The sequence below is a fragment of the Dipodomys merriami genome, unplaced genomic scaffold (genome assembly GCF_024711535.1).
Source record: "Dipodomys merriami isolate MVZ:Mamm:240054 unplaced genomic scaffold, mDipMer1.0.p SCAF_4, whole genome shotgun sequence".
Lineage (NCBI taxonomy): Eukaryota > Metazoa > Chordata > Mammalia > Rodentia > Heteromyidae > Dipodomys > Dipodomys merriami.
Window position 1 is genome coordinate 7174656 of NW_027205603.1, and position 22182 is coordinate 7196837.

The window sequence follows — 22182 nt, forward strand, 5'->3', positions numbered from 1 at the left end:
AATTTAGCTAGTGTAGATTCATCTCTCTCTGTGATGGCAAACCCTGACTAAATCCTGGCACATTCAGTTACATTAATTAGTCATTGAAAAGATGATAAAGTAGGAAGGAAGTATATATGAACTCCAAATACCTATAAAATGACAAGCATCACATTCTTCCAGAGCCATAGTTTTACATACATTTAAGATAAGTCTTTAAAAAAAAAATCTAAGTTTTCACCTTGGAAGGATATCCAGGACATGTAAGAAGCTATTTGTCCTTGGATCACTCATATCACCCTGCAGGCCAATTCTATAGGGATTAAAAAAACAAAGAAGTTCATCAATAATTTCATATAAATATACCAGTTTTTTAATCCAAGTTAAAAAAATCAAAACTAGGAATTAAAAATAAAAGTCAGTCTTACACACATAATAAACATGATGAAAATTCATTTTTTCAAAGTAATCTGTCCAAAAAACTTACATGAAACAAGAATAAGAAACCAATGGGAAGAAAAATCAATTACTCTCTTAAAATCATTTATTTAGGGAAAATTCACATACATATGTATAATGTGATGATGGCATCTTTTGCTCTACTCAGATAAGACAGCAAGAGGTGACTGGGTAAGAGAGCAAGGAGGTCATTACCTATGGCATTGGCCATAACCACCACTTAAGCAGATTAAATAATAAGCAATACTGAGGTATTTTTGTCCAATGTAAACAGACACTTAATCTGAAGGCTTGATTCTATATGCAGAGTTACAACTTGGTCAGACTAACTAGGATCAGATCAAGTCATGTAAACAGGTAGTACTTGGGCTAGCAAATAAATCTCCCAAGGAAGGTTCATGACATGATCAAGGTTCAAAGAAGATTTAGATGGGCCTGCATAACAGGAACAGAGGACTAGGGTTTAAAACCTTGGTGCCTGTTAGCCTCCTATCTTAAATAAGTTACTTGACATCACTTATCAATTTCCTCATACTGCAGGGCAGAAAACACCAGTGGATCTGGAGCTTAGCTAGGAGATTAAATGGGACATAAACAGATTCTGAGGAAATTTTTAGCTCTCAATTTTTAGCTGACAAGTACAGAGTCAGTTGCTGCTGCCATTAGCACCTGGAGTTGGGCTAATACAGATGTGATATGTGTGCTGTAATGTATGCTGCCCTACAGTGCTGAGGTATGTAAGTATGTATCTCCACTTATGTCCATAACAGGCCACATTCTTGCACATGCACTGAGCCATCTTTATATGGAATGTTCTCTGCCTTCTCTGATAAACTTCTAATCTGCTTTCAGACAGCTCACACATCACCTAAAAGAATTTCTTCTGGTAGGCAGCAAGCCATTTTTGCCTCTATGCTCTCATGGCACCTTCAATATTCTGACACTAAATAATTGATATCAAAATTATATATCATTTTCTTCTACTAGACTATAAGCCTCACTCCAGGACAGGAACTATAGTACCAGAAGCAATGTATGGAACATAAATACACAGTAAGAGAGCATGAGACTATCACTAGAAACAGGTATTTGTTACATGTAATCTTCCATTTGAAGTTATGTACATTAAAACATTAACATGGTTAGTTCCTTAACCTTTCTATGTCTCAGTTTCCCACATGTAAAATAACAACAGTAATGTCTGCCCTGCCATACACTTATTAAACAAAATGACATATTCTATGAAAGACACTTAGAGGATTACTATTATTAGTATTTAAATAATAAAAATATTTTTAAATGCCTAAGTGAAGATGAATTAGTCAAAAATTTTGTAAAAAGTGATTCCTTGAAACACATAGCTAAGTAACCACAATGTAATTGCTTTAATGAACAATTATAATGCTGCTAAGAAAAATTAGATTAAATGCATGTGTCAATTTAAGGAATGTACAATGCACAAATGCACTCTAGACTAGCTAAATTTTACAGCTAAGTAATTTGCAACTTAAATATTATGGAAATTCATTTTTATTAATACTAGAATAATCAATCATTTTTTATAAATAAATTAAGGTGATTTGGATCAGAAATGAATGTTGCAAGCCACATGCCAGTGGTTCATGCCTGTAATCCTATAATCCTAGTTTCTCAGGAGGCTGAGATCTACGGATTGAGGTACAAAGCCATTCTGGGCAGGAAAGTCCATGAGACCCTTTTTTTTTTTTTTTTTTTGACTAGTCCTGGGGCTTAAACTCAGTTTGGGACTATCCCTATGCTTCTTTTGCTCAAGGCCAGCACTCTATCACTTGGAGCCACAGCGCCACCTCTGGCCTTTTCTGTTTATGTGGCACTGAGGAATCGAACCCAGGGCTTCATGCATGCTAGGCAAGCACTCTACCACTAAGCCACATTCCCAGCCCTCCATGACATTCTTATCTCCAATTAAGCACTAGAAAACCAGAAGTGGAGCTGTGGCTCAAAGTGGCAGAGTACTAGCCTTGAGCATAAAAACTCAGGGACAGTGTCCAGGCCTTGAGAACTGGCACCAAAAAAAAAAAAATAATGATAATAATAAAAAGAATGTTGCAGCTTAGGGAGACACAAAGAGTATATTCTATTTTTTTTTTTTTTGCCAGTCATGGGGCCTGAACTCTGGGTCTGGGCACTGTCCCTCAGCTCATCAGCTCAAGGCTAGCGCTCTACCACTGGAGCCACAGCGCCACTTCCGGCTTTTTCTGTTTATGTGATGCTGAGGAATCGAACCCAAGACCTCATGCTTGCAAGGCATGCACTCTACCGCTGAGCTACCTTCCCAGCCCCAAGAGTATATTCTTGCATATCTATTGATAATCAAATTATTTTGCTCATCTGACTATAACTGAGTCTGATTTAATATGAATAAAAGAATTACCTATAAAATTTTTCAAAATATAAAATTACAATTTAGGGGCTGGGAAGGTGGCTCAGTGGTAGAATGCTTGCCTTGCATGCATGATGCCCTGGGTTCGATTCCTCAGCACCACATAAACAAAAAGAATAAAAGCCGGAAGTGGCGCTGTGGCTCAAGTGGTAGAGTACTAGCCTTGAGCTAAAGAGCTGAGGGACAGCGCCCAGGCCCAGAGTTCAGGCCCCATGACCGGACCCCCCCCCCCAAAAAAAAATACAGTTTATTACCTCCCCAAATAGATTTTGTGCCTTTCTTCTTCTTTGTGTTTGTGTGTATGTATATAAATATACACACATGTGTGGCCGGGAGGGAGCTCAGTGTTCGAACTCAGGGCCTAGGTGCTTTCCTTAAACTGTTTTTGCTGAAGGCTAAAACTCTACTACTTGAGAAACGGCTCTACCTCCACTTGTATCAGAGATGTAAGTATCATGGACTTTCCTGCCTGGGCTGGCTTCAAAATCCTCAGATCTTAGTCTTCTGAGTAGCCAGCACTAAAGGCATGAGCTACCAGCACCTGGCGCATTTCTTCTCTTTAGTAGGGAGGGAGTAGGGAATGTTAAAGATGAAACCCAGGGCCTCACGCATTCTTTCTGAACAGAGGAAGACTTACCATACCTTGTGAATGGCTGACACGGAGGGCTCATTAAAATCATATTGAAAGATAATTTGTCAAAGTCCTCCAATGTAATACCCTAAAGAGCAAACATTTATGGGTGAAAAAGAATATTAAAACACAAATACTCAATGTATATTAGGTTAAAAAATGAACTATGTAACTTGAGGGAAGGGACAAGAGCGGCAAAATAGGCAAAAAAAAAAAAAGAAAGGGTGACAATGACCAAGAAGTATTGTACTTATAATTGATTTGGGCACTTAGGATCCCTTTGTACAACCATATAATAAGAAGAAGGAGGAGGAAGAGGAGGAGGAGGAGGAGGAAGAGAAGTATCTATTTATCAATAACTGTTTTATTTTGCTAATACATTGCTCAGTTATCCTCATTGTCATGTAATCTCTGATCTGTCAGAAATAGAATAAGGCCTCATTTTCTACTATCTACAATTACTTTACTGTTTTGACACTGTGCACAAAGAACTTCCAAAGAAGCCAGTCACTGTCGGCTCATGCCTGTAATCCTAGCTACTCAGGAAGCTGAGATCTGAAGATCACGTTGGAAGCCAGCTCAGGCAGAAAAGCCCATGAGACTCTTACCTCAAAGTAATCACAGAAAAAGCTGGAAGTGGCATTGTGTCTCAAGTGGTAGAGTGATAGCATTGAGCAAAAGGTGTTCAGGGATTATGCCCAGGCCCAAAATTCAAGCCCTAGGAACAGAAAAAGAAAGAAAAAAAGAAAAGAAAGAAAAGAACGAAAAGAAAGAAAGGAAGGAAGGAAGGAAGAAAAAAAGAAAGAAAGAAAGAAAGAAAGGAGGGAGGGAGAAGAAAGAAAGAAAGAAAAAGAAAGGAAAAAGAAAGAAAGAAAAAGAAAGAAGGAAGGAAGGAAGGAAAGAAGGAAGGAAGGAAAAGAACTTCCAAATTTTAAACTTCTAGATTGTAAACAAGATTTCAATGATCCTATTTAATAATATATTATAAATTATATATAACATATAATCATATATAAATAATGATCTTATTCATATTTTGTAGTATATAATAAAAGCTTATTGAGGGGATATCTTTTTTTTTTTTTTTTTTGCGGGTCGTGGACCTGAACTCTGGGCTTAGTGCTGTCCCTCAGCTCTTCAGCTCAAGGCGAGTGCTCTACCACTTGAGCCACAGCGACACTTCTGGCTTTTTCTTATGTGGTACTGAGGAATCGAACCCAGGGCCTCATGCATGCAAGGCAAGCACTCTACCACTGAGCCACCTTCCCAGCCCAAAGGGATATCTTGACCTAGGAACTCTTAAGTTATTTTAGATTTGCATATATATGATAATTAGACCTTTTGTGAGGACTACCAATTATCACTATAACTTAACTTTCTATTACTTCTATTTTTTGTTTTTAATTTTTATTTATTTTTTATTGTGAAAATACTGTACAGAGGGGTTACAATTACATGGGCGAGATAATGAGTACATTTCTTATCAAGCATCGTAGGCTCCTCCTTTGTTTGCCCTTCCCATCCCTTCCCACCCTCCCCCCTACTTCTATTTTTTGTGTGTGATGAAATCCATCTGATGTATTATCAACTTTGAAACTCCTTGTATCTTTTGTCAGTATTGCTTATTATTTCTTTGTGCATTTTATAGGGACAATCTATTATTCATTAAGCAATGCTAACAAACGATTCATATTTTAGGGTACCTATTACATGCCAGGCATAGTACTAAACGAGAAATATAAAAACCACCAATGACTAGAGCAGAAGTCACCTGCCAAGGCCTCAGCCAGCCAGAGGAGGAAGATACCTTGAGAATGGTTTTGCTCTTGAACACAGTGCCTTACTCTCCTCACTCTCCTAACCCCCATGGTACATTTGCATTATTCCATGGGACTGCATGGAATAGGGAAGGTGGGTGTTTTCTCTGGTTTTAAATTCTTGCTAATACAATCACAGTGAATAAAACTTAATTTTCATTTCAGACTTATTGCTTTGTTCCACTGCTCTGACCCCTGCCAGCTCAGTTCTCTCTGAGTTTTGATGAGTTTCTGACAATACTAATTTCATGAGCTGACAGTTTCATCTGTTTGCTAGAAGCATATTTTGAACCTTCTTTCCCCTTTTTATCCAATGTTGACATTATTTCTATACTATAGAATATAGCCTCCTGAGTAGGCTATATTTATCTTTTTTTTTTTTTTTTTAATACTAGGTGCTAGGGGCTCACGCCAGTAATCCTAGACTCAGGAGGCTAATATTTAAGGATCATGGTTCAAAGCCATCCCAAGCAGGAAAGTCCATGAGACTCTTATCTCCAATTAACCACCAGAAAACCAGACTTGGTGCTGTGGCTCAAAGTGGGAGAGTGATAGGTTTGGGTCCAAAGAAGCTCAGGGACAGCTCCTAAGCCCTGAGTTCAAGTCCCAGGACCATCCCAAACAATAAAATAAAGATAAAAATGAACAACTAAGTATATCTAGGCACATTTAACCCTAGTTACTTGGGAGATATAGATTGGGAGATCATGGTTGAAGCCCAGGTGAGCAGGCACAGTGATGTATACCTGTATATATCCCTGCTATAGGGGAAGTACAATAATTGAGTGTAATGGTACATGCCTGTTATCCTAGCAAGACAAGGAAATACAAACAGGAGGATGACAGGCCAGGCTGATTCTGGCATAAAGTAAGACCCTATCTCAAAAGTAATCAACAGAAGAAAGGCTGATGGAGTGGCTTAAGTGGTAGAATGCCTGTCAAGAAAGAGTGAGGCCCTAAGTTCAAACCCCCTGTACTATGAAAAATAAAAATAGTAATAGAAATGAAAATAGTAACCATAACATCCAACTAGTTCCTTTCTAATTATATTCACTTTTTTGGATGGTAGTGAGATTTGAACTCAAGGACTTATGCTTGCTAAATAGGGATTCTGAACCTGAGTCATACCTCCATCCCTGACTTGTGCATAATATTCTTGAGATAGGATGCTGCTTCTTGCCCATGTGCAAGCATGAACAGGCTCCATCTATGTCAGACTTCACAGTGTCTAGCTCTTCTTTGAGAGATGGGTCTCTGGTACCTTTTCTGCACAGGCTGGGACTGAACCATGATCAGGCCTCAGGCTAACAGAATTTGGTTTACCATTCATTTTTTAATGGAGGCCACTTGAAAGTAAAGAGTTAAGACTCAAGATGGGGAAAATGAGCTTCCTCTCAGATCCTTTGTCCCTGGTCAAAGCCTGTTAGATTTCTTAACAAGAACAGGCTGTGTCTAATCTATGTTTTTTACCTTCAGGGTGAGTGTGAAGGCTATCCATGTTGAGATGAAGCTTTCAGCCTAGTGATTGGGGTTTGAAATGTCTCCTGTTGTTACTGACAAAAAAGTACAGAGTATTTTTTTTCCTGTTTGTTAATTGTCATTCTTTCTTTTTTGATTTTGCACAAGATATGTAGAGGAAAATTTCTCATCTTTAATTCTGTCCTATTTTCATAGCATTTGAGACATTTACTTGAAGTTTTCTTTTTTTGTGTCTGCTTATGGCTAAACCCATCTTCATTAACATTGTATTTTCATCCTTATCTTTTCCCATCATTTTTTCTTATTACTATTATGTAAGGATTAGAATTTTAGAAATATCTTTATGATGTCATATTCAATCAGAAGTCCCCAAAAGAATTAGTTATTGGTATAATTTCTTAACAGTAAATTTTTTTTTTGGGGGGGGGTCCGGTCATGGGGCCCGAACTCTGGACCTGGGCGCTGTCCCTCAGCTATTCAGCTCAAGGCTAACGCTCTACCACTTGAGCCACAGTGCCACTTCCAGCTTTTTTCTTTTTGTTTATGTGGTGCTGAGGAATTGAACCCAGGGCCTCATGCATGCAAGGCAAGCGCTCTACCACTGAGCCACCTTCCCAGCCCTAGTAAATATTTTTGATAGCAAAGAATATATGTTACTCATGTTTGTATTCCCCCTAAGGATTCAATTCATTGAATGAAGTAACTATTTAAATGATTATTATGTTGCTGTATAAAATTTAAGATTCCTAAACCTCTCATTACTCTTAAGTTCTCCATTAACCCTCTATCCTCTGTTTGAATGTGGCCCTCAGTTATTTTTATATATTAGACATAGACATGCCACACTTTCCCTTCAAGGATTTCATTACAAAGAACAGGAGTGAAGAAATTAGAAGATACAGGAGGTAACAAATGAATCTGAAGACACAGGGTAAAACAAAACCCACAAAACTTACAACCAGTGCTACACCGTCTCACACATGGAATCTAAGTAAGTCAAACCCAGAGAATAAAAGGGTGGTTCCCAGAGGTTAGACCTAAGGAAGGAGGGTAGGAAGATGGTGGTCAAAGAGCACACAGTAGGAAAATGTGTGTGAGTTGCCACTGTACAGCATAGGAACTACAGTTAACATTAATGTGTTCTGTGCTTGACATTGTGAAAGGATCACACAATAAAAAGTGGTAAGAATGTGAGGTGGAGAATATGTCAACTAGCCTGATTCAACCATTATATAAATGTCGTATGTATATATATATATATACACATATATATGTATATATATGACATATATGACATATATATGTATATATATATATAAAATATACTTCTTATGTGGAAATATTAGAATCAAAATGTATTACTGCCGGGTGCTGGTGGTTCACTCTTGTAATCCTAACTACTCAGGAGGCTGAGATCTGAGGATCCTGGTTCAAAGCCAGCCCGGGCAGGAGAGACCGTGAGACTCCTATCTCCAATAAACCACCAGAAAACCGGAAGTGGCACTGTAGCTCAAGTGGTAGAGTGCTCGCCTTGAGCTGAAGAGCTGAGGGACAGCGCCCAGGCCCAGAGTTCAAGCCCCACGACCGACCAAAAAAAAAATATATATGATATATAATATACTGAATATTATATAATACACTGAATATATTATAGATATATGAATCTAAATGTACATAATCTGCATTAGAGTCCATTCAAAATTATACATTAATAGTATCTTTCTTCCTTCCATGTATAAACTTGTTCAGTCTTCATGAGAAAGCTATATTGACATGATGTTTCTGAAATGCATTGTTATTGGTTACTACCAAGATGATGCGAACCATGTACCCTCTATGATATTCATGGGTAAAATTCTTCACTGAATGAATATTACTAGCCAGGCACTGGAGGCGCATCCCTGTAATCCTAGCTACACAGGAGGCTGAGATCTAAGGATGGAGTTTCAAAGCCAGCCTGGGCAAAAAAATCGGTGAGACTCTTATCTCCAATTAACCACCAGAAATCCAGAAGTGGCGCTGTGGATCAAAATGGTACAGTGCTAGCCTTGAGAGATAAAGCTCCAGGACAGCGCCCAGGCCCTGAGTTCAAGCCCCATGACTAAAAATGAATGAATGAATGAATGACTAAATCTTACTACCTTTTATCTTCTGCTAATCATACAGCTGAAATATGTTCCCCTTACTTATTTATTTGATTAGTTACTACAGTCCTGGGGTTTTGAAATCAATGCCTGAGTACTGTCCCTTACTTACCACTTTTGCTCAAGGCTAGCATTCTGCCACTCAAGCCTCAGTTCCACTACCAGCCTTTTGTTGGTTAATTGGAGATAAAAATCTCACAAAGCCCAGGCTGGCTTCAAACCTTATTCATCAAATCTCAGTCTCCTGAGAAGCTAACATTACAAGCATTAGCCATGGCATTCAATATGTTCCCATTTTTCAGTGATTGAGAAAAGAATTTTAAAGCATAAAACAATTTTTTTTCAAAAAGTATAGTAAGTTCATAAATGAAACTGTATCAATAAAAATAAATTAAATACTGTTCATGCTACAATGCAAATGAACTTTGAAAACATGTTAAGCAACAGAACCTAGACAATAGGGCTTATATTAGTCTATTTATATCAAATGTTTAGAAAAAAAATCCATCAAGAGAAGACATAGATTGCTGTCCTGTAGGAGTTGAAGTAGGAATAGAGAATGTTGCTAAGGTTACCTTTTAGAGTACTAAGAACGTTCTGGAAGCCAGATATCCAAGAAATTTATTGGAAAAGAAAACACAAAAATAGCCCATAAACACATGAAAAGGTAGTCAATATTATTTGCCATGAGGGAAATGCAATTTAAGTCACACACCCTTTCTGTTCACTTGGATGATTAAAACAGGATGACTAATAACAAATCTTGGCAAGTAAATTAAATTTCTCCTGAAACATTGACAATAGGAATGTAAAATGGTTAAAGTAAACTTTGGAAAAGTTTTATCTTCTCATACATTTAAGGAAAATTGCCACATAATACAGCAATTCGACTCCTAAATATTTACCCATAAGATGAACATTTAAAAATTCACACAAAAACTTGTACATGAATGTTCATAGCAACTTTATTAGTAATAGCCTCAAACAGAAAACAAAAGCAATGTGACTAGATCCACATATTGTAGTACATAATATTCCACTATGGGGAACAAAGACACATTTTTTATCTTCTAATAAAATAGAAACCATTAATTGCCTTCTAAACTTTTATGATTTTCACGATGCATCATCCAATTAAGCCAAGAGAAACCAGGATTTGGGAGTGTTTTTCAATCCATTTTCTGGTTACATATGTTTTTTTAATAATACGAATTACTTACTTCAATTGTCTTCTCCAGCAACTGTGTGTGAGGAAAACTATGCTTGTAGACTTCATTAGCGACAGTGTTTACATCGATGGCTGCTACCACTTGTGCATGGACACAACTTTCTGTAATGATAAATGGAATGTCGTAAAAAGAATACTCCTTAGGAACAGTTGGTTCATCACAGAGAAAAGCTAAAAGTGCAGAATTTAGGAATGGATGGCTTTCCTTAATTTTATCTAGCCAGTTGTCAACCCATCAATGGAGGACCAGGCAAGAAGGAGCCAGGCCAGGAGAAGCCAGGCATGAAACAAAATATTGGAAAATATGCTGTGGCTCAATTCTCTACCAGAGTTTCAGGGCCAAAAATAAGATTTAAATTGCAGTTATTGCTTCTTATATTTAGCTTCTTCTCTCATTAAGATATATACTTATGAGACAACTAGAAATTTTTCCTAAGTTAAAAAAAAATAAACATAATATATCCTAAATGAAAGTATATTCTAATTGAAATTTCATATAAATAAAATATCACACATCTGAAATGTTTCTGTGTAAGTTTTTTGGCTTTTTTCTTTTTTCTTTTTTTTTGGGGGTCCTGTTGGGGGGCCTGAACTCTGGGCCTGGGCACTGTCCCTCAGCTCTTCAGCTCAAGGATAGCGCTCTACCACAGGAGTCACAGTACCACTTCTGGCTTTTTTCTTTTTGCTTATGTGGTGCTGAGGAATCGAACCCAGGGCCTCATGCATGCAAGGCAAGTGCTCTACCACTGAGCCACCTTCCCAGCCCTGTGGCTTTTTTCATAAGAGCTTTATTGATATAAAATTACCATAGCTTAAATTTACCTGTTTGAAGCCTAGATAAATTTTTTAATAAGGTGAGGAATTCATTGGTAGCCAAGTGTAAACCATCCAGAGACATAGAGAGGAGAATACAAGAATATGGAATGTAACTGTAAAGGAATGCTATCATTAGCCTTCAGATGCTGAGAATTTCAATATGTTCTTAGATTGCAGTCACAATCTGAACTCTGAAATTGTAGCTGCTGCTATTCTTTGCAATCACCACCTTCTTCCCCCAAATCTATATAAAACCAATTACGTCGACCATGTGCAAAATCAGGACACAATAGAAAAAGCTTAGAAACTAAAAATAGTTGAAAGTTAAGCAAATCATTAAAGAAAACACTAAAACGTTACAACAATAGATTCAAATACAGTAAGCCTACCTTATTTGTGGAATTATATGAGGTTGTTTTTTTTTAACCAGGCATGGTCAAAAACATAGTAAAAATTTAAAAACCAAAAGAAATTTCAGAAACAAAAATTTTATATTCCTGCACATCCATTACACAGCTCAGTTGATGTGGAGATGTACTAGGTCAATCCTGCATTGTAGTCTCTTATATTTAAATCCTTGTATGATCTGATATGTTTCTGCCTTTAATTTAGTGAAAATTACACCTCCATCAAAGCAAATGAGGCCCAGAAAACAAAATAAAAATTATAGTAACTCTCCCAAACCCCAAAGAGCCCATAATGTGCTGAATTAGAGTGACAAAATGAAATTTTTTATATTTGTTGAGAGGCAGTGTATTTTTAGTGGAAGTTGGGCAGCACTGGGGAGCAGGATGTATCCAGCACTCAAGTATTCAAGAGCATGAAATAAGATCTTATCTCTGGAGAGCCATTTTAATGAGACAACAGTAACTTTGTGACAGTAATGCTCCTGACATATGCAGTTTCAAGATAGGGATGTTCAGAGCTACTGTACTAATAGTACTTTACAGTATTGAATTCTACACATCCTGAGTATTGACTAATTTTTTCCTTGATAGCTACCACGTTGGAGCATATATTCACAGACATAGTGGTTATTTCTTTAATAATAGCTATCTGCTGATTGGTGGTGACCTTAAATCAGAACAAACATTTTTTAAAAAGCAGATAGAAAAATTCCAGGGTAAGGATCTAGAATGTTAGCAACAAATGCTGGAAATAAAACCAGATTGCAGGAGAAAGGCTCATATCTAATCAGAAAAAGAAAAAAAAAATGTGACCTTACACTGAACTCTAGACGAGATGAAGCCAGAGGAAAAGAGAGCATAGATGTCTCCAAGAAAATATTTACCAGTGCCTCTTAGGTTTAAATAACTCAGATTCCCTAGATAGTCTTCTAGAAAGTACCATCCCCTATGCTTATGGGAAATTGCAAACCTTGAGTCTAATCAGTAATACCACAATTAGCCACCTCCAACTGAATCTAAATTGAACAGGGGCTTAATTGCTTGAGTATAAACAATAGGTTATGAATTTTATCTTTGTCAAAAACAACAGAAAGATCTTGAGACATAAATTAAGAAGGCTTCTAGACCAAAGAAAAATCATTATTTGAAGATTAATCTGAAAAAAAAAAATCACAAAATGTATAATTCAGTTCAACAAGTAAACTATTGACACTCAAGATCAGGGGCTGGGAATGTGGCTTAGTGGTAGAGTGTTTGCCTATCATGCATGAAGCGCTGGGTTCAATTCCTCAGTACCACAGAAAAAGGGGAAGAAGGGCTGTGGCTCAAGTGGTAGAGGCTAGCCTTGAGCAGAAGCAGCTCAAGGACAGTGCCCAGGCCGAGTTCAAGCCCCAGAACTGGAAAAAAAAACAGATTAAATAAACATTCACCATAGTATTTTATTGTTTTCTAAACCAGACCTACTTTCATCAGTCTGCTGTGCTTACATTTTCACTATTTATGCAGTACACAGGTCTGCCTGGAATTGGTTAACATGAGTTTCACCTCTTTCTCAGGCTGACTAAAAATTCAGAGTGATGTACTAAATCTATACCAAAATCAATAGTTAATTTTATGTTTGTACATTATGTGCCTGCAGGTCATAAAGTCTGACAAAAAGCAATTGTATGTGAGTGTTTCTAGTGGAGACCCAAAACTGATGAACTGAAAATTCTTTCTCAGAAATAAATGGATTTTAAAGTCAATAAACATACAGTTTCACAGATTGATGCACAGATTTTAGACAGCATGACCCAAAAAGTTATTTCCATTAGTAAACAAAAATGGATATAAAGGCAGAGGTCTCGGCTCAAGTGGTAGAACATCTGCTTCCAGAAAGGGTGAGATGCCGGGCTCTGGTGGCTCACGCCTTTAATCCTAGCTACTCAGGAGGCTGAGATCTGAGGATCATGGTTCAAAGCCAGCCTGGGCAGGAAAGGTCCATGAGACTCTTATCTCCAATAGACCACTAGAAAACCGGAAGTGGTGCTGTAGCTCAAGCAGTAGAGCACTCGCCTTGAACTGAACAGTGCAGGGACAGCGCCCAAGCCCAGAGTTCAAACCCCATGACCAATTAAAAAAAAAAATACTGAATTTCAAACCCCTGTAGTACCACCAAAAAAAAAAAGGGGGGGGGTCAAAAATGCAGATATAAGGTATACAAGTTAAATATTCTAATTCCAAAATTATTGGGACCAGAACCAAAAGTGTTTCAAACTTTAGAACATTTGCATAGTCATAATAAGATAGCTTCAGAGTGGGACACTAAATGCAAAACTCATTTGTGCTTTATTTATACCTTGTACACATATGCTAAAGGTAATTTTATAAAAAGAAAATTTTAGTGCACCTGCATTTTTACTGTAACCAAAACATGAGATCAGGAGTAGGAATTTCCACTCATGATTTCATATTGATGCTCAAAAAGCTTGGGTTCTGGGGACTAGGGTATTCAATCAGTACTAAGATTATTACACTAATTCAGCTCGTCTTTCAAAACAGAATTGTTCCTGGATATGAATCCATTTTTAAGGGAAAAAATTAAACTTATAAGTAACAATAGAAAGCATATCATTTTTGTCAAAATGTTAAAGTGAGCCCCAAAGATAACTTGTTTTAGTATTTCCTAGCATATAGCTTAAAAATGTACTCTCGAAAACCTTTAAGTGGAAGATACATACTTTGAAATTATATTTCTAAAAATGTCAAATTGGAGATGCTCCTGTAGAACTGTTCTCATAGGAACTCTCTCATATAAGGGATCCAAGAATAAGACTGGATCACATGGTCCATGGATTCTCAGAGGAGAGAGAAAACTGAAAAGGGACCCATTGGGATCTTTTGGTAAAGGTGAATGGAGGGATGTGCTTTCAATATTTTAATATATTACTTTGCCCAGCTTTTGTTCATGAGATTTGAGTTCCTGGATTTGAGGTTTAGGAATAGGAAGCATAGGTTTTAAAAAAGCTGAGAAATGCAATGAGACATTCTAGATAAGAGAAAACAATTTCCATTGTGTTTAAAGATTACCACACTGAATCTATAAGAAAAGGACAAAGACATTATGTTTCTGTTTATGGGAACTGATTGCTAAAATGCAAATTTACATTTGAATGTGAATACTTTTCCTTTGATTTCTGGTAAAGCTGGTAGGGGATTACGATTTCTGATAGGGGAGGACTTCTGGATGGAATAGTAAAAAGGTATAAATTTATACTCTGCCTGGTTTTCCAAACCAAATCAAGAATTTTAATTTTTCATGCATAATGATTAAAATAGAAGCACAAAAAATTTGAAATGTAAATATAGCATTAATCCTCCCACTTTGAAATAAGGCACATGGTTTGCTTTCTGATCTGTATCCCATATAGGTTAAGTATTTGAATTGCCTCATTATAAGCACACCTGAGACATTTAATCAGGTAGGTTAACACTGACATCTAGTTGTGAAATGGGAGATCAATTGGTTGAGTATAGCTAATTTCTATTTCCTTTCATTCCAAGTGTCAGCTGAATTAGAAATAGGATAAACTCAAACATATCTGTAAGGATTCTGAATTTAATATCAGTAGCAAAGGACTAGGAGTATGGCTCAAGTGGTAGAACCAAGGGAGGACCTGGGTTCAACTCCCAGTACTACAGGCAAAATAAGTAGGTAAATAAAGTGAGTAAGCAAGCATCAAATATTTTACTGCTGTTAGCAAAGCAAAGTACATTTTTTGGATCTTAATTCTTTTCTGCATTTCAAAACTCACTAATGATATTTCTATGAATAAAACATAAAATGAGTTTAAACACTATGCAATGACCATTCAGTTTCCTTAAAAAGTCTCCTTAGAGCTGGGTGCTGGTGGCTCACGCCTGTAATCCTAGCTACTCAGGAGGCTGAGATCTGAGGATAGTGGTTCAAAGCCTGCCCGGGCAGGAATGTCCATGAGACTCTAGAAAACTGGAAGTGTTACTGTGGCTCAAGTGGTAGAGCACTAGCCTTGAGCTGAAGAGCTCAGGGACAGCGCCCAGGCTCAGAGTCCAAGCCCCACAACTAACAAAAAAAAAAAAAAGTCTCCTTAGAAGTTCAGCTACTATTCAATGAAATAAAAATGTTTTGAGTCAAGACATACTTGACTGTTATCAACATCTGAGTAAACATTAGAGGCCACGAAGACATGGCTGGGCAGCGCCTCTCATCTGTGAACTGATGGCAGCCTCGGCACTGATCTGACAAAACTGAAACGCTGTTTTCAACAAATTACCAGAAGATAGACCAGTGCTGGAGAATTGATACAGAAGAGAAATATGTCAAAGTAATATTAAAAGTAAAAATGGACCACACACAAATAAGGGAGTTAGCATGGCACGGGCACACACACACACACACACACACACACACACACACACACACGCACACGCGCACACACACACACACACACACACACACACACACACACACACAAGATTTGCATGAAAACACAGTGAAATATAGAGAAATAGAGAGGCAAGGAGGCAACAGGTTTTGAGGAGGACCTTGAGAAAGGAAGTTAAGACACAAGAAATCTTTCTAGTGTCCAGGAAACATAGTGTCGGTGTGCTAAGGTAGCTAGTACTGCCTCCCCTCCCCATTTCAGTCTCTTTCTCCTGTCCTCTCTCATTTTGGCCAGGGGCTACAGAACACTAAACAACACTGCCAGGACCCTCAGTCCTGAGGATCTGAGTGGACTCAGCTTCCAGGGACATGCACTGATCTCTAAAATGATTTTTTTCCATATACAGGTAGTTGAAATTGTCAACCTGACACTTCAGTAGCTCCATCCAATAGGACTTTCTGCAGTGATAAAAATGTTCTGTATCTATGCTACTCAATGTGGCAGCTGTCACTCACATTGTAGATGAGTGCTAAGCATGCAACATGTGAACAGTACAACTGAGGAACTCCATCTCTATTTTAAATGTAAATACATCTGTCTTGTGGTTACAATACTTTTTAGCACAGTTACTAGGTTCCACAGCAACAGTCCTAAATAGAAGCACAACTGGATAGTGGGGAAAACAGAGGGAGGAAAATTGCTGTCACTCACTAGCTGGGCAGCCTTGGGAAACTATTTATCATCTCTAAGCTTCAATCTCTTTATCAATGGAACTCACAGAAAAACAGCTTTACAGCAGTAAATGCTGCTAAAAATTAAACTGAGAGTCTATAAAATAGCTGTCAACATGAAGATACTCAGTAATTACTGAAACTTCTATTCACTACCTGGCATTTACCTGAAATATGTTTCAGGTAAATTTAACAGATAACTTAGTACATAAGTTAATGATGGGGATAATTTTAATTTTTATTAAATTTAGGAAATGAGACTAGTGAGATAATGTTCAGAGTTATAAGCTACTTGTCTTGAGACAGATCAGGAGAAACATCTTCAAAAGATGTTAGAGTAATATAATAGGACAGTATCTTCACAAATGACAAAAAGTGGATGATTTTAACCTTTGCTATAAAAATACTAAATAAAAATGGACTGGAATATAATCCCAAGAGAGCAGCAGTGATAAGCCTTTCCTGACCTTGCTACCAATCCTTGGAATGATAAGCACAAGGGAGGTAGAGCCAGCATGCCCTCCATCCAGGGTCATTACCACTTGTTTGGTCTACTACGAGGCCTTGTGCCTGCTAATCAAGCACCCTACCAACAACACCCCCGCAGAAGTAACTCCTTTAACTTCTAACATTTCCATTTAACTTGTCTTTGAATAATTATTAATTCATAAGCCCTAATTCTTACAAATAGTATTTGATAATTTTAAATAACTTACTGCCCTGAAATTAAGAGACTCTTCCTTCCATCAACTTTCGACAACAATTAAGAGAAAACTCACCTGGAAAGTGATGAGATCATTTATTTCCAAATCATGTGTATTAAAAGAAAAAGTCAATCTTTATAGGGATTGTTTCTTATAGAAAGCCCTATCTTAGAAACCTCATGAAAAGAGATGTGATCGTTCAAAGATATTAAATAAACATGTTTATGATAAACTACGCATACCAGTACATATAATGCCTAATGTCAGTTAAAAATTACAGCACTGCTGCACATCAGTGGCTCACACCTATAATCCCAGCTACTTAGGAGGCTGAGATCTGAGGATTGTAGTTTGAGGCCAGCAGAGGTGAAAAAGTCCGTGAGACTCTTACCTTCAAATAAGTACCAAAAAATTGTAGTGAAGCAGTAGCTCAAGTGTTAGAATGTTAACTTTGGACAAACACACTAAAGGGACAGTGCCCAGGCTCAGAGTTCAAGCTCCAGGACTGGCACCAATAAAATAAAATAAATGACAGCATCAATAACCAAACTCACTGAATGCTGCTGAATAACAGCATAACTGGGGGCGGGGGGGGGAGTGGTGGCGAGGAGCTCAGTCTGATTAAAGTGCTATAAATGCATATGTCAAGTACCATAGTGAATAATTAACACACACTAAAAAAATGAGTAAGATTGTGAGACAGTCCTATCTGGGGTATGGAAGGAAGAGAGCAAAAGTGGAGAGGTTGAAGGTGGTGAAAACACTTTCTGCACATGTGGGAAAACAGAGCAATGAAGTTTGCAGGTAAGGGAAATGAAGGAAGATGGAGGAGGTGAGTCTAATCAAAGTACACTGTATGAATGTGTTTAAATAAAACCCACTTGCACAGCCACTTGATGCTAATAAAAATATGGGAAAATAAAAGCATTAAAAAAAACAACAGCATTAGCTGTGTGCCATTGGCTCATGACTATAATCGTAGCTACTCAGGAGGCTGAGATCTGAAGATCTTGGTTCAAAGCTAGCCTGGGTAGGAAAGTCCATGAGACTCTTATCTCCCAATTACCCACCAAAAGTGGCACTGTGGCTCAGGAGGCAGAATGTTCACCTTGAGCTGAAGCGCTTAAGGACAGCACCCAGAGTTCAAGCCCCATGATTGACCAAAAAAAAAAAAAAAAAAAAAAGCAGCATGAAATACTCATTTTTCTTAACATACATTAGTAAATTAGTACATATGGGTCTCTCTGGGGCTTCTTCTAGGTTTTAAAGAAGTCATCCTAAGGCTCAAAAGTCTTCTCAAAGTTACCACTGCATTCTTTTTTTTTTTGGGGTCCGGTCGTGGGGCCTGAACTCTGGGCCTGGGCACTGTCCTTCAGCTCTTCAGCTCAAGGCTAGCGCTCTACCACTTGAGCCACAGCGCCACTTCCGGCTTTTTTCTTTTTGCTTATGTGGTGCTGAGGAATCGAACCCAGGGCCTCAGGCATGCAAGGCAAGCGCTCTACCACTGAGCCACCTTCCCAGCCCCACCACTGCATTCTTGATACGATCCAAACTCCTTAGCACAATCTGGTCCCTGTGTACTTGTGTCCACCCTTCTCTTTTGGCACTGTACCCTGTGTTCTTCCAACTTGCAGGCACCACACTCAAACACATACACTTTTCCTTCAGAGAACACCAAGTGACAAGTAGCATCTGGTTCATCATATTTCCCAATCCTACTGATTCTGTATATGGTATCGAGACTCACCTCATGTTGCCCAACCCCTAACTCTATCTCTTTTGTTCTTTATTATTATTGGTCTCTCGAGACTTACTCGGCTCAGCCATGACCTCTTCCACTAAGGCCTCTTAGTACTGCAGGCTCTGTTCATAGTCTAGTTCACATTTTGCCAAGGGCAGCATGTCTCTCATTAGACTAAACTATCTGACAGAGCCAGACCATGCTCCCTGCATCTAGGTACTCCTTGTACTTAAATATGGTTGTTAACTAGTACATCCAGGCACCCAGTAAGGGCCTCTTAATTGTGCATAAGAGTGAGTTATGATTTCTAAATTCAGCTCTCAGTTTTTTATTGTGTTTCTTTTTTCTTTTTTTTCTTTTTCTTCTCAGGTCATGGGGCCTGAACTTGGGCTGGGCTCAGCTGTTCAGCTCAAGGCTAGCATCCTAGCCACAGTGCCACTTCCGGCTTTTTCTGTTTATGTGGTGCTGAGGAATCAAACCCAGTACCTCATGCATACAAGGCAAACACTCTACCACTGAGCTACCTTCCCAGCCCCTTTTTATTGTGTTTCTATTCCTAAGAATACCACTTGTTAGAGAAAAAAAACGGTTTAATAAGCCTATACTTACATGTTCATGAATATCTACCTAAAGGTTCACCTTAAAGTAGATGGTTAATAAGAGGTCAAACTTTTCACCTTGAAGACACCTACACTGAAGTTCCTAGGCTAGCCTATGAAATTTAGTTATCTTGTAAACTTCTTAAATAGAGTACTAATGTGCTATTGTCGGGCAGTCAGTACAAAATGGGTACTGTAATAAATACTTACTGACTCTTGTATGTATTTTTGCCTGCTTGTTTTCTTTTTTTCCAAGACAGGTCTCACTATGGAGCCTTGGCTGCCTTTGACCTCTCAATCCTTCTTCCTCCTTAGCCCAAGTGCCAAGAGCACCATGCTCGCAGAGTGTACCACATTTATAATTAGTACAATGCAAACAGACAAAGGAACCTATTTTTATCGTGGAACCAAATAATTTATTTTATTTATTTTTTTGTTAGTCATGGAGCTTGAACTCTGGGCCTATCTAGAGCTATCCCTCAGCTCTTCAGCTCAAGGCTAGCACTCTACCACTTGAGCCACAGTGCCACTTCCGGCTTTTTTTATGTGGTGCTGAGGAATCGAACCCAGGGCCTCATGCATGTCAGGCAAGCACTCTACCACTGAGCCACCTTCCCAGCCCCAGAACAAAATAATTTAATACTTCTTTTGGTTATGAGCTTGAGAAATAACTAAATGAAAACAAGTATAAATATAGATAATGTTTGGATACATTCTCAAAAGTGGGGGCTAGGAATGTGGCTTAGTGGTAGAGTGTTTGCCTCACATGCATGAAACCTTGGGTTCGATTCCTCAGTAACACATAAAAAGAAAAAGAAAAGTCCAGAAGTGGTGCTGTGGCTCAAGTGGTAGAGTGCTCGCCTTGAGCTGAAGAGCTGAGGGACAGCGCCCAGGCCCAGAGTTCAAGCCCCACGACCAACAAAAAAAAAAAAAAAAAAAGAAAGAAAGAAAGAAACTCAGGGACAGTGCCCAGGCCCTGAGTTCAAGCCCCAGGACAGGCAAAAAAAAAAAAAAAGATATATCAAAAGAAATATAAAAATTAAACAATGTTATAGTCTTTTAAAGACCACCAAGTAAGTGGAATATGACTAAAGTTCCCATGTTGAAAGCTACGTATTCATATACATATAGAACTTAAAAGATATAAATTACTTAATTAACAAGTATACATACGATGTGATTACATTACAATTTTTCTGGCTGATGCTTATAATTTGTAACATGAAAATGTTTTATATAGTCGAGCGTTGGTGGCTCACACTTGTAATCCTAGCTACTCAGGAGGCTGAGAGCTGATGATCATGGTTCAAAACCAGCCCAGGCAGGAAAGTCCATGAGACTCATCTCCAATTAACCACCAGAAGTGGTGCTGTGGCTCAAGTGGTAGAGCGCTCTCCTTGAGCTGAAGAGGTGAGGGATAGTGCCCAGGCCCAGAGTTCAAGACCCAGAACCAATAACAACAACAAAAAAGTTTTATATAAAACATACTCAGACACTCACTGGGAAGTGACCCAGATACTCACTGAAAAAGATTTGTAACAAAAAAGATTTGTTACAAAAATATAATTATGTTATCAAAGAAATCTGCAAAATCAACCTACAAAAATCCTATCTAGGGCTGGGAAGATGACTCAGTGGTGGAGTGCTTGCCTTGCATGCATGAGGCCCTGGGTTCAATTCCTCAGCACCACATAAGAAGAAAAAGCCAGAAGTGGCGCTGTGACTCAAGTGGTAGAGTGCTAGCCTTGAGCTGAAGAGTTCAGGGACAGTGCCCAGGCCCAGAGTTCAGGCTCCATGACCGACAAAAAATAAAATAAAATAAAATAAAATCTTATCTGCATCTGACCTGCCATTCTGAGACTTCTTTGATTTACTGTTAACCCTTCTTGAAAGCTTATTCTAGCCTTATATGGACTTGAAGTTTCAGATCTTATTCTACAAAATGCTATGGGTATAAGTTTTGCTACGGGCAGCTCTTTAAAAAAAAAAAAGTTAAGTTGTACAATTTCTTAGTAGGCCAGCTATGTACGTATGCTCTGCTGTGGCTTCCTTCCTCGTTTCCCCTTTCCAGTCTCCTCCTAACCACATAATTATCTATCAGTTTTTTTCTACTGAGCCAAGCCAGGTAATAACAATGTTAGATATTAATATTGCATTTTATTAAGACATCTGTATAGTTATTGTAACAATGCAATAGCACATTACATAAGCTTCTAAGGATGAAAGAATTTTGATGGTACTTGGATTTGAACTCTGACCTCACACTTTCTAGGCTTGTGCTCAAGCCATTCCTTCCCCCCCCCGCCCCCACACACATGTATTTCACTTTATTTTTTCAGGTAGTGTTTTATGGTTTTTGCTTAGAGCCAGCTTCAGATTACTATCCTCCTAATCTACATTTTCCCTTATAGCTGAAAACAGAGATATGAACCACCACAGCTGGCTTATTGATTGAGATAGGATCTTGCTAACTTTTTTTTTGGGGGTCCAGTTGTGGGGCCTGAACTCTGGGCCTGGGTACTGTCCCTCAGCTCTTCAGCTCAAGGCTAGCACTCTACCACTTGAGCCACAGCGCCACTTCTGGCTTTTTTCTTTTTGCTTATGTGGTGCTGAGGAATCGAA

The 22182-nt window shown here is 38.3% G+C and overlaps 1 protein-coding gene across 3 annotated transcripts in view; it reads right to left on the reverse strand.

Annotated features, from left to right (window-relative positions):
* The window catches only part of Trdmt1 (tRNA aspartic acid methyltransferase 1), a 42950-nt gene that overhangs the window by 18644 nt on the left and 2124 nt on the right, over positions 1-22182 (reverse strand). For 2 of the 3 annotated variants that reach the window (XM_069990438.1, XM_069990439.1), the window contains exons 2-3: positions 10152-10261; positions 221-292 (exon numbers count right to left, since the gene is read on the reverse strand). In XM_069990438.1, coding sequence (XP_069846539.1) covers positions 221-292; positions 10152-10207 — 128 coding nt within the window. In that variant the 5' untranslated portion in view covers positions 10208-10261. Of the gene's footprint in view, positions 1-220; positions 293-3502; positions 3580-10151; positions 10262-22182 lie in introns of all 3 variants that reach the window. The other variant, XM_069990437.1, reaches the window with a different exon arrangement.